Raw genomic sequence first — 13,914 nt, forward strand, 5'->3', positions numbered from 1 at the left:
AGCAACTTATCCAATAGTGAGTAAATCATACTATAAAATGAAGTGATTTGATAATATTTTCAAAAGTATTTTCTATATCACAAAATTGATCAATACTTGCAATTCATATTTTAATCAAATACTAAAGCAAAAGTAATGATGAGATGCAAGGGTTACTGATTTCATTATTATTATTGTTTAATTACTTTTCATAAGTGTATTTTAAGTTTCACTCTTTAATGTGTGTCTAGAGCACCCATTTGTATGAAAGTTCTATTTATTTTATGGGTATCTTAGCACACCTTCATCTACATCCTCATATTTTCATTTTGGGTACCCAAGCTTGCTTGGGTCCTTGAGAGTTAGGACATATGGTTCCTTTTGGAATCCAGATTTGTTTAATTGTAATAACTTTACCACTTGATTTAATTATGTTAGAACGATAGGTAAAGTTGTTATGCCCATTCTTTTCATGTTTGAAATAAGTTATCTTATTTAATGGTTTGCTTGGTGAATTGATAACCTTTTTCTCTAGAGATTTATTATTAAGTAAAGGAGTCAAGCCAAATTTTGATTTATCATAAGCAACACATTGGCTTTCAAACATTGTTTTTAATCTTTCTGAACTTACATTGAATTTGTTAATAAGAGATTTTGATTGATTAATTTCTTCACTTAAGTTTTGATTTTCTTTAATTAAACTCTGATTTTTTTGAATCAATTGTTCTAAATTTAACCTTAAGCTTTCATTTTCAGAATTTAGTTTATCTTGTATTTCATCACTAGAGTTTCTTTCTTTTGAAATTTTCAGATTTAGTTTCTTAAGATTTTTATTCTTTATAGCTAATTTTTTACATTCACCATACAAATCATGAAAAGCATTTAATAATTCATCATAAGGAAATTCTTCTTGAAAATCATTTGATATAAAGGTAGATTCAGATTTTACCTTATCTTCTTGTGCCATGAAGCACAAGTTAGTTACCTCTTGTAGTTCTTTGGAGCTAATATCATCATTGTTGCTCCTAGCTTTCAATTTCTTGCTTGACTCTTCCTTGGTCAAGACTTTCTTGCTTTTTATCTCTTTCTTCCTTTCTTCTTGCTTCCTCTTCTTCTTTGTCTTTAGGAAGCTTTTGAATCTTTCGGTGTTTGGAAATGAATTCTTGTTTTCATCACCGAACTCTTTATTTTTTGAACTGTTCTGCCTCGGAGTCGACTCGGGCCTTATTGGAGTCGACTCGGCTAACTTGGGAGTCGGCTCTGAAATACTTGGAGTCGACTCGACTGAGGTGGGAGATTCAACACCTTTTTCTGCAGTCTCATTGTTAGTATGTAATTGAAGCACATGTGAGCTAATCTGAGATTTATCATAAATATTTTCTAAAGTATCCCAGATCTCCTTAGCAGATAAGCATGCAGAAATCTTATGAAATATAGATTCATGGATAGCACAATATAGAATGTTCATAGCATTAGCATTCAATTGTGCTAAGTCTTTTTCATTGACAGCTTGAGAGAGTGTATGAGAGTCATTTATAATGATACTCCATATTTTATAGTTTTGTGATTGAACAAAAATGCACATGCGTGCTTTCCAATATGTGTAGTCTAAGCCATTAAGTAGTGGAGGTCTATCAATTAATTGTCCCTCTTCTAGAAAACTATCTATTTGAGTTGTCATGATCTTTGGCTCTTGATCGTGAGATCAATAATTAATCTTAGAGCACCTGCTCTGATACCACTTGTTGCCCAGTAGATACAACCCAAGAGGGGGGGTGAATTGGGTCTTTTAAAAACTTTTCAACTACTTCTAATCTTTTAGAGTTAATTATGCTAAGTTGTATAGATGCACAGTGAAATTTAAACTTAGCAACAGTTTGATGTATAGATTGTGACTTGATTGATTATGCTTGCAACTAAAGGATGCGCGGATAAGAGTTAAGCAAGCAATTTATCTAAGTAAGTAAGTGAGTAAGTTAGACAATGACAAGAAGCATTACAAACACAACAAACATATAGTGGTTCGGTGCACCCCAGCACCTACATCCACTCCCCAAGACCTCTTGGGAATTTCACTATAATCCTACAGATTACAGCCGGTTGTTTTACAAGCTCACAACCCAACTTGTTGTTTTGCGAGATAATAACGAACTCGGTCAGTTTTCACAGGCTCACCGACTAGAACCAACCGATTGTTTTCTCGGGTTCACAATCAAACCCAGTTGGTTTTCCCACAGGCTCACCAACCACAACCTTACAACGATTGTTTTCCGGGTTCACAATCAACCCAGTTGGTTTTCCCAAAGGCTCACCAACCACAACCTTACACCGTTGGTTTTTCCTTTGGCTCACCAACAAACCTTAACCCCTTGATTCAATCCCTTGATTGAATCAAGTTACAAGATATTAAAACAAAGGTTTAAAAACAAATACAAGCTTCTCACTTAAGCAGATATAGCAAATATAAATAAGTAAAGTAAAGAGAAGAAGCCCTCAAACTAATTCATAGATGGAGGAACTCGGCTTCTTCTTCACTTGACCCTCTTCTGATTTTGCACGAAGTAGAGGATCATCGAGGCAGCACACAGTTGAAGAGAAAGCTTTGGAATTCACTCGGATGCTCTTCTTCTCTCTATTTGCTTTGAATGGCCCTTTTGTGCTTTTGGGAGATTTTTCTTTGAGATCTCTTTCCTAAATGTTTTCTCCCACTTCCATACCTTCTATCCTAGCTCTCCTCTTGATTTTATAGCTTTAGATGTCGTGGAAATAGAAATCTAGCCGTTAGAGACAAAAATAGAGCCGTTGTGCACAGTCTGCAACTCCTGACAAAGTTTCCGTTGGGATCGGAGTCGACTCGCGCGATCTGGAGTCGACTCGCCTGTTGCAGGAGTCGGCTCGTGCTTTTCTAGAGACGACTCGGCCACTGTTCCAAATTTGAATTAATGTGCATGCCTTGTCCTAGAGTCGACTCGGACCAAACAGGAGTCGACTCGCCAATAGCTGGAGACGACTCGGGCACTTGGGGGTCGGCTCATTCTCAGGAATCCAGAGGACATATTTTCTGATTTTCTTCCTCGAGTCGACTCGGATTCTCTTGGAGTCGACTCGGCTCTCAGAGCCCGAAAACTGATCCTCTGTATTTTGGGGTCGCGCTGCCTTGGAGTCGACTCGAACTGTCTTGGAGTCGACTCGCCTCTCAGAGACGAAAATACCGTCTTCTGACTTTGGGGTTGCGCTGCTTCGGAGTCGACTCAGACTTCGCGGGAGTCGACTCGGCTCTCAGTGTCTGAAATTGACTCTCTGACTTTTTGCCTTGTATTTCTCTGGGAGTCGACTCTTACTTCCTTAGGAGTCGACCTGCCAACCATCGGAGTCGACTCGAGTTCTTCGGGAGTCGACTCGGCTCTCAGGGTCCAAAATATCTTCTCTGTGTTTCTGCCTTGTTACTCCCTGGAGTCGACTCGTACTATCCAGGAGTCGACTCGAGGACTATTCTTTTGAATTTTTCTTTGAATTTGCTCTTCCAACTTGAGTCCTTTGAACTTGAAACTTGGGCCAATGAAGTGTAACTTTCTTCCAACTTTTCTTGAGAGCTTTGGAGTCCTTCTTGTGTTCTTCCAACTTGCTATGTTCCTTGCAAAATAAATATCTTTCTCCTTGCAACACAAACATTAGTATTTATACTTCAAGGTTTTGTGATCATCAAAATCAATCTTTAAATCAATCTTTGGGTCATCAAATACACCTTCAACAGTTGCTTTGAACTCCTTGAACTTTGAGAAGACTTCTGATTTTTCTTTCACAAAATATACCCACATGAAACGTGTAAAATCGTCAACAAGAACAAGCATATAAAATGATCCTGAGAATGATGGTGTGGAGCAAGGGCCCATCAAATCTCCATGAATAAACTCCAAAGATTTCTTGCACCAAGAGAGAAACTTATCAAATGGAAAAAGATGTGCCTTTCTATATTGACAGCCCTCACAAATTTCACCATTCTCAAAAGAAGATAACTTGGGCAACCCAATTACTAGATTTTTGCTTACCATCACTCTTAACTTATCCATGCTAAGATGCCCTAATCTAGCATGCCATAGTGATATACTATCATTTGAACTTATCATATCAATATATGAACTAGATGCAGATCAAACAAAGAGATCTTTTACTTGTTTTTCAGTGTGGATGACGTCCGCCTCCAAGTTGGAGACATTTCGAAGAAACTTCATATCTTTTGGTCCAAACAAGATATAGTGGCCAGCATCCACCAAATTTGCCACCGAGAAGAGATTTTTCTTTACCTCGGGTATATGGTACATATTATTGATAGTAATGAATCACCTCCATTAGTGTTGAAAGTGATGGTACCTTCCTTCTCTAATGGATGGACAGAGTTGTCTGTTGTGACGATAGCTTCATTGCTCTCATGATTTTGAACGCTGGAGAATTTGGAATCGTCACCGATAAGATGATGGCCACAACCGGAATCAATGATCCAATCACGATCATAGTTGATAGATGCCAAGGCATCTACTGATATTGCTTCGGTAACAAACCATTTCTCCCAATCTTCATTGTGTTTAATGTTGTCTTCTTTCTTCGCCGTGTTACCATCCTTCAATTTAACACGATAATTCTTTTTGATATGGCCAAGCTTGCCACATCGAAAACATTTTATGCCTTTTTGGTTTCCATCTTCTTTATCGAAAGATTTGTTATCATAATGATTTTGAGAATAACTATAAGAACCATTCTTCTCCTTGTAACCTTTTTTTTGCTAGAAAATAAGGCATTACCATCACCATTAGAGATAGAACAACCCACCATTTGTCGTGCCAACAATTCTTGTGAAGAAAGAAGATTTTCAAACTCCACCAAGGTAGGTTGTTGAGCCCATCCTTGAATAGATGTAACATAAGGAATATACTCTCTCTTGAGTCCTCAAATAATATGTCGTTTCAAATAGGTTCATCCAGATCAAGATGAGAGATTTCTGAGCAGAAATTTTTAATCTTCAAGAAAAACTGAGAGATAGAGAGATCACCTTAGGTGTAATTTGCTAACTCGTTCTCCAAGAATTGTAGACGAGCCATATCCTTTTTATGGCATAATCTATTAAGGGTCATCCAAATGGTGCTAGCTGATGTGCATTCCACAATATGATCAAACAAGTCATGTGAAATAGACCTCTTCAACATGAACTCTGCCTTGGCATTGGCCTTGTTCTATTTCTTCAATGCGTCAACATTTTTCGGTATATTTTCTGGAGCAGCCTTATCATCACCGTTGACGATGTCCCATAACTCTTCACCCTTCAAGTAAGACTCTGTGCAATTCTTCCACCTCTTATAGTTGGATTTATCCAACAACTTGATGCCGAGGCCTCTAACATCCATTGTCAAGAGTAGAAAGTATTCTTTACCAAGAGAGTCAAGAAACATGTATCCGCTACCTCCCTTGTAGCTCTGATACCATGAAGAGCGACACGAGGCTCTCCAATAGTGCAACAAGTAGCACTAGCCTAAGACTCAAACCAATGTAGAAGAAGAACAATCTTGCTTAGAATAATATTAAAGAAAAAAAGAGGCTAAACTTTCATTAACTTGATAAAGCAAAATACAAAAGAAAGAGGGGCACTCTTAAACTTGCTATGGAAGCACTTGGGTGAAATATGAAGAAGAGGCTCTAGTGTGGAGATGGGATGATCTTCACGTATGGAGGATTGCTCTTTATATATGCATGGATGGAAGACAGGACAATAAATGTCATGGGAAGAGGAAAAGATGGATGAGACTTTCCAATGCATCGATAAGTGGTGACATCTTAGAAAAAGGATAGAAAGGCTCTTTGGAAAGAGGAGAGGCTTAAAGAGATAGTTGAAAAATGGTGGAGCTAGTGTTGGAAGTTGTGCCCCACATGAATACAGAAAGATAAAAAAAGTTCCTAAAATAAAAATAGCATCACAAAATAAGATAAGTTCCAAAAATACACTTTAAAGTTTCACAAAGTTACCCTCCTCCTAGCACCTTCCTTTTGTTTCTCTAATTTATTGGTCTTGAATTTGTGCAGAGGCACCACCATCCCGACTAGCATGGGGTCTTACACTTCAATCCCCTAATTAAGATAAAATCATAGCCTTCTACTCCTTAATTTAGGTGTTTGTAGCTTACACTAGGGGGGAACTTGGAGCTAGGGCTAGTTTCAAAAGCAAAAGAAAGATTATATTAGAAAATTTTTAAAAATATAGGTGAACTGATCTCCTGATTTCATAATAATAATTACTTTTTATAGTTATGCTAAATATTAATATTAATTTTTAATTGGATATATTAGGTGTATTTTTGGATTGATCAATGCATTCTGGTTGGATTTTTTTGCTTGGTAGAGGCAAGAATTAATATAAACAAAATAATTGGAACGAGAAGCATCACTATTTACTTCAAGAGGTGGATAAATTTTCTAAATCATTGCTAAAATTAGATGATAGATTGCATAGTCAGGATACGAAATATGATTTTATGCAACATTTTGAATCTATCATTCCAATTTTTCATGTTGAACAAGAATTGTCTGCTGAAATAAAAAGTAACTCAAAGAAGCAAAACCAAAGCATGACACAATATGTTTTCCATAGATGGTTTTCACAATATTTCAAAGAAAACAAATAGTTCCTTTAGAGTTATGTTTCATTGGCAATATCATCATTAACTATCACGCCCCAAATCCGTCATCTGGATCGACCACATGTAGGGCTGCAAATGGGTCGGGTCGACCCGGGACCCGACCCGACCCGACCCGCTTTAGACCCGACCCGACCCGAATTTTAGGACCCGCGGGGCCGGGTCGGGTCCTAAATTTCGACCCGATCTATTTTTCGGGTTGGGTCGGGTCCACCCAATCTTGATCCGGGACCCGACCCGACCCGTTACTATATAAAGCTAAATCCTGCCTTCTCGCCTTCGGCCTTCCTCTCTTTTAGTCTTTTTCGATCCCGTATTTCCGTGCGGCCGTGCCCTAGATCTCGATCGCCTTCCAGCCTTTCTCTCCTTTTCGATCCCGTGCGGCCGTGCCCAGCAGCCCAGGTGCCCTGGATCTTGAGCGCTTTCCTCTCTTTTTCGATCCCGTGCGATCGTGCCCAGGTGCCCCGTGCCCTAGATCTTGAGCTGCGGCGGCGGAGAAGAGTAGATCGCTTCCGTGTGGCCGTGCCCGACTTCCGGCTCTCCAGTCCACGGATCTCCCTCTCTGCCTCTCCCCATTCTTCAGCGTCCCAAGGATCTTGCTGTACGCCTGTACCAGGTGCTGGTCGCCTTTGTCTGGGCCTCTTTACTCTCTATATTTTTCATCCTGATATCTTGCAAATCGTTCCCAGAATATTTTGCTAATGCTATTCTTGTTCTATTATGATAATGGATAAGTAGATCTTGAGCTGCGGCGGCGGAGAAGATAAGACAGCTTCTATGCCCGGTGCAGCGGTGCCCTAGATCTCCCGACTTCCGGCTCTCCATTCCGCGGATCTCCCTCTCCCCATTCTTCGTCGTCTCAAGGTATGTCCCTCCTCTGTATTTTTTTTAGCATAGGCCGGGAGGAGGTTCCGGCGAGGGGGGCTTGTCTTGTAACAGGGCAACGAGGCTGGACTTGATGTTGGGACTTGGGACCGAACTTGTGCAGCAGCGCTGAATATGGGATTATCTCAAGGAAACAGTACGAGTATCTTTGAGGGAAGATAATGATTTATTGATTTAATTGAAAGAATCAGGGTGACTGTTACTGCATGGGCTGGCCGAAGATCATTTTGGTTCTCACCTGGTCTTCATTTTTATGTGCACTATATTTTAAGTTTCTTAGTGCTTTAGTAATCATATTTACCTCCATTTTATAACTATTTAAAAGATGCTTTAGTTATATGAAGTCTGTAGTGTCACTTTGTCAGTAATTTTGAACAGTTAACTACATGACATGGCATTTACTTCAGCTTTCAGGAATACTGAAATGTTGTTCATGGCTTAAATTTTGTAGATAAACTGATCATGATTTTTTTATGCGTGCAATAACATGATAGACATTATAAAGCTTAGATTATATGCATCTATAAAGTTGCATTTTATGCTCATACATTTTTATTGATTTCTATGCAAAATAGGTTAATGTCTACGATGGATAGCAATGAAAATATGGCTGAAGTTTCAAGTGTACTTTGTTATGGTAGTTCTCAAGCTATAGAGCATTCTAATACAGATAGCTCTAAAACGAACAAAAGAAAGAGATCGGAGATATGGAATCATTATTGTGAGGTACAAAGCCAAAAAGACAAGGCTAAATGCAATTATTGTCATTTTATTTTTTCAACTGATCCAAAAAATGGGACAAGTCATCTTCACAAGCATACAAATATTTGTAAGGCAAAAAAATTTCATGATAAGAAACAGAAAATATTAATAGGCACTGTGACTTCGAAAGATGGTGTTCCGTTGAACGAATTAGTTCCCTATTCATTTGATCAGGAAAGAAGTCGTGAGGACCTTGCAAGGATGGTAATTCTACAAGAGATGTCATTTACAACAGTTGAACATCCAGCCTTTCAGATGTTTATTAGGAACCTTAGACCAGAATTTCATATTGTTTCAAGGACAACATTGTCTTCTGATTGCTTTAAACTTATGAAAAGGAAAAATGAAGACTTGAAGATTTGTTCAAGACGAACTGTGGAAGAATCAGCTTAACATCAGACATGTGGACATCAAATCAAACATTGGGATATATGTGTCTCACTGCACATTACATCACTAATGATTGGAAATTGAAAAAGCATATTATCAATTTTAAGTTGGTTCCTTCACCACACACAGGCTTAGTCATTAGTGATGCTATAGCTAACTGTATTTTATCTTGGAATATTAAGAAAAAGTTGGGTTCAATCACTCTTGATAATTTGTCAGCAAATACAGTTGTAGCAACAGAACTTCAAAAATAATTTAGAAAAGATTTACTTTTGGATGGTAAATTCTTTCATGTGCGTTGCTGTGCACATATTCTTAATTTGATTGTGAAGGATGGGTTGAAGGTAGTGGAGGGTGCTATTCATAGGATCCGTAAGGTTGTTAAATATATAAAATCATCTCAAGGAAGGTTGGAATTGTTTATGGGAATTGTGAAACAGTTCAAGACGAATGGTAAGAAAAGGATATGCATAGATGTACCTACTCGTTGGAATTCTATATATCTCATGTTAAATGATGCTATAGAATTTAAGGATGTATTTATGCGACTTGTGGCTCGGGATCCTAATTTTGATAATGCGCCAACTGAGGAAGATTGGTCTCAAGGCATTATTATTTGTAACTTCTTAAAGGTTTTTCATCTTATAACTGAAGTTTTTTCACAAACAAAAAATCCAACTGCAAATTTGTATTTCTATGAAATTTGGAGAATCAATATGCTCTTGATTGAAGAATCTAGGAGTTCAAATGCAGTTGTGATGATGATGGCTTTAAAGATGCAAGAAAAAATTGACAAGTATTGGAAGGAATGCTCTCACATTCTTGCTGTAGGGGTTGTTCTTGATCCAAGACATAAGATGAATCTTATTATTTATTGCTTTCAAACAATCCATGGTAATGGTGATCGTGCTTCATTTGAGATCAACAAAGTGCGTGAAGTTCTTCAAACTTTTTATGATAATTATGCAATTTTATATGGCACAAATGTCTCTCTTGTTCAAGTGGATGAGAGGGTGTCTACATCCCAAGGTGGAAGAGATGAGAATCGTTTTATGCATGGCTATAAAGAATTCATCCACGGAGTACAAGTTACCCAACCATCGAAGTCAGAATTAGAGACCTATTTGGAAGAGAAGGTATTTTACGATCTCTAATTTGGATGCTTACATTAAATTATTAGTCAATAATTCTAATAAAAATGACTTGCTATTTAATTTTTTGGAGCAGGTTCATCCATTAGAAGATCAAAATTTTGACATTCTACAGTATTGGAAATTCAATGAATCAAAATATCCAATATTGTCTAGGATGGTACGTGATATCTTGACAATTCCCATTTCTACCGTTGCATCTGAGTCTGCCTTCAGCACTGCTGGCAGGATTTTGGATGATTTTCGTAGCAGTCTATCTCCGAATACGGTTGAGGTATTGATATGCGTACAAGATTGGCTTCGAGATAGCTTGCCTCATCTTGCAGGTTCAATTTCTACAACATTCATAAATTTTATCATGTACCAGCTGTACTAGTGCTTAGAAACTTTGGGATTTTTAATTTCGTATTTTTTTCATTTGTAGATATTCCACTTCCTCATACAAAATACAAGGTTGAAGATTACGAAACTGTTGTTGATATTAATACCGATGATTAGCTTATGCTGGTAAGTAGTAACAATCATCTTCATTATTATGTTGACATTTGAATTCTCTAATTTGCATCATCTCATGTTGCTTCTTTGAGTTATGCAAAATGGTGGTAATCTATCTTAACTGATGTTCTTGATTGTTTCTGCTATGCGGGTGATCCTTTAGCTGTGGTCGAATGGATGAAGAAAATTGTGGTTCATTATACATGTTCTTAGTTATGTAATTCTAAAATTCACTGAATATGATGCTGATGCTATGATGCATCCTTTTTGGATTGTCATATGGGGTTGAATTTTGCTTTGAAAAATTCTGTGAAAAATTGGTTCAACTTTTGAGCTTCATCCTTCTACATGAATATCTTCTGCTTTCTCTTTTTGTACTATGTCAGCTCTTCGTCAGCTCTTTTAAATATTGTTTCTTTTTGAGCACTCTCCTTCTTAGCTATTCTTCATGCAGGTCTAGTTTTTAATGAACCCTAGTTTTTTCATTTTACTGGGATGATTGATGACACATTGACACCACTAACATATTGTCTCAGTCACCAGATTTTCCCCCCCTGTATTTTCAGGTTTTGGATCCCTTGGTCTAATGATATCAGTATTGGTATGCTGGAATCTGGTATTCATATTCTAAAGCAAATCTGGTTTCTTGTCTGTGGAAATTATTTGTCTTTATATTTCTGCATTGAACTTTGGTTTTATTAGAAGTTTAGAATCCATTCATGGTAGGAATAGCATGCCTGGTAGTTTTAGAATATGAATTGGCAAGATAGCATTGCACATGGCATAGTAAGTCAGTAACCCGTCATTACAAGGTTCGCCAAAAAGGAGGTGAAACCAGTACAAATAGCATTGCTTCAATCTTTGCTTGGTCACGAGGGCTTGCACACATGTATCTTCGGCTTTCTTTTGGATTATTGTAGTGGTTCTAACTGCAAGCACTAACTGGAAATATTTCTTTTTATTTGTTTTTCCTAATATGTATTTCAAGAATTTGTTTATTTGTTTTCACAGTTTGTATTTCAAGAATTTGTAAGGTCTTCATGTTTCTTTTGTCTGTTCTAGAGAAACACGATCTGTATATCCATAACCGTGATCTACTTCATTAGCACTGTGGTCGCCTAGGTTTCAGCCCCTACATCATTTAGATGAAAATTCTGAATCCCAAAATTTTTGTTTTTCAACAGAGCAAAGCTAGATGACAATGCTAGACTACTTGATTTTACCGAGAAACTGGAAGCTGCTTGCATTGGAACTGTGGAGTCTGGAAAGATGACTAAAGATCTTGCTCTCCTCAATCATGGACCAAAGTACCATCTGACTCTCATGTCACTATTATTGTTTCTAAAATTGTAGCTTTCGTCTGTTATAAACCATCAAACAACAGATGATTTTATGCGAGCCTTTTCGTCTCTTCCAGGGTGACTCGAGACCAGTGGTTGAACACTGAGGAGTTCATTGATGCAGTGGCAGAGGAGCTGAGAGCAAGACTCCTGGGCAAATGAAACAACAGATGATTTTATGCGAGCCTTTTTGTCTCTTCCAGGGTGACTCGAGACCAGTGGTTGAACACTGAGGAGTTCATTAATGCAGTAGCAGAGGAGTTGAGAGCATGACTCCTGGGCAAATGAAATTTGTAAATTCCACTAAAGAAATTTGTAAATCATTTGTCGCCAAAATCATTTGTAAATGAACACTGAGGAGTTGCTTCTGATGTCTGTTTGAGTGTGCCTTGGATTTTTGTCACTTTTGCATGCTATTTTTTCATTTATCACCAAAATGATTGTTGCTTCTGATGTCATTTTGAGTGTGCCTTCATGCTACCCCCATCTAATGTTTGCTTTTTTCTGCTGCTCCGTATTGGTTGCATGTGTGAATAGGCTCGGCTTGCAGAAAATAATTGTTTAACTTTGCTTGCTCTGGGGTTAAAACTTGTTCATCTCATGGACCCGACCGGGCCCGAACCCGGGCCCGATCGGACCCGGATCCGACCTGACCCGAATGACCCGACGGGATCGACATCGACCCGACCCGATCCGACCCGAATTTCAATCGGGTCGGGTCTGGGACCAAAATTAGGACCCGAACAAAAAACTGGGTCGGGGGGTCACTCAAGATCCGACCCGACCCGACCCATTTGCAGCCCTAACCACATGACATGGCCGCATGAACCCTAGAGCGGTGCCCTAAAGTTCATTCAAGGCCTAGATGAACAATTTTCCAATGAATTCCATAAATTTAAGTCAACTGTTTATAGCCAAAAGGATACAACTACCAATTCCATCATAATCAAATCATTCATATATTTAGATACAAAATTTTAATTGTCCATTGGTATCAGAATATGAACTAGCTAACTAGCTAATGATTGTTATTCAAACTTCACGAATATGAACCATCATAATAATATATAGTTTGAAAATAATATGAATATCATAAAATCATAGTCTGACTATTAGCAATACTCAAAATAAACAAATTTTACATATATGATCAAATATCTATATTAACACCCGCTCAAGCGATACATCATACAATAATCAATTAATTTTTCAACAGTAATTCTAGTAGCTTACCATTAGATTTTTTGCAATCCAATCTAGGTCTAAGACCTCATATCCTTTCAATTTTGGGTCAAATTCCGATCATGTTTTTCACCTGTGATGGGGTAATCGATAGGTTTCACGTTTTTCACCCGTGATAGGGCAATCAATAAGTGTCACATTTTTGCTCATGATAGAACAATCAATAAGTGTCGCATTTTTCACCTGTGATGGAACAATCGATAGTAACGAGATTAGCCCAAAGTCTACACAGATTCATATTTATTTTTAGCTATAGATAACCATGGTCACATTTTCTGCCAGTGATAGGACAATCAATATAACATAGTTAGTCTAGAGTATCACATCCACTAGTCTGATTGTGGAAATATAAGTTTTACTTATATATACATCCATCATACTACCAATCACAAACACACATGATCAAAACATAATTTAATATAGAAATCATCAAAAAAGAATTCTTGCATTTTATTTATCTTGATCATTAGCATATCATACATATATGTGAACAAAATATCTATAATCCTGTAGGCAAGTGTACAAGAATTTTTATTTCTATGCCGACAACCTAGACAAACTAATTACCTGCCGATATTACGATCTACGATCTGAGGTACGTAGAACCCTGCTCAATGTCCTCTTGCCCAGAAGATTGTTTTCCTATAGAACCAAATCAACATCAAAAATTATTTGAGGTATTCGACAACCCAGAATTCTCTACTGGTCCACTAAAGGATCCACCATCATGTAGTAACCTAGAACTATCCATCAGTTCTTCCATCCAAACTTTTCTGACCCAACTGGAGAGAGAAAATGCCAAGATAGAGAGAGAAAAGAAGAAGAAAGAGAGAAATAAGAAGAGAGAGAAACTTGAGAGAGGAGAGAAAGAACAAGAGAAAAGAAGAGAATCGTGAGGCTCTTTCTCTCTTTCTTCTTTCTGAATGAAGGAAGGCCACCTCAAGCGGTCGCCGGTGAGCTACGTCCCTCAGTGGCATCCGGCGGCAG

The 13,914-nt window shown here is 37.8% G+C and overlaps 1 protein-coding gene across 1 annotated transcript; it reads left to right on the top strand.

Moving 5' to 3' along the window:
- Positions 1–8,135: 8,135 nt before the first annotated feature.
- Positions 8,136–11,847, top strand: LOC108511893 (zinc finger BED domain-containing protein RICESLEEPER 2-like). The gene is made up of 8 exons (XM_039118802.1): positions 8,136–8,273; positions 8,484–8,513; positions 9,032–9,835; positions 9,927–10,124; positions 10,275–10,357; positions 10,509–10,562; positions 11,530–11,652; positions 11,763–11,847. The coding sequence occupies exons 1-8, from the start codon at positions 8,136–8,138 to the stop codon at positions 11,845–11,847; spliced, it is 1,515 nt and encodes a 504-aa protein (XP_038974730.1).
- The last annotated feature ends 2,067 nt before the right edge of the window (positions 11,848–13,914 follow it).

This window comes from Phoenix dactylifera, unplaced genomic scaffold, assembly GCF_009389715.1.
Source record: "Phoenix dactylifera cultivar Barhee BC4 unplaced genomic scaffold, palm_55x_up_171113_PBpolish2nd_filt_p 000414F, whole genome shotgun sequence".
In the NCBI taxonomy this organism is placed as follows: Eukaryota; Viridiplantae; Streptophyta; class Magnoliopsida; order Arecales; family Arecaceae; genus Phoenix; species Phoenix dactylifera.

Bases quoted from the DNA above. Each gene is read 5' to 3' on its own strand.
- LOC108511893 (XM_039118802.1), top strand. From the start codon at position 8,136: ATGGATAGCAATGAAAATATGGCTGAAGTTTCAAGTGTACTTTGTTAT. The intron at 9,836-9,926 runs GTATTTTACGAT...TTTTTGGAGCAG, and splicing joins AGACCTATTTGGAAGAGAAG to GTTCATCCATTAGAAGATCA. The intron at 10,125-10,274 runs GTATTGATATGC...TTTCATTTGTAG, and splicing joins TATCTCCGAATACGGTTGAG to ATATTCCACTTCCTCATACA.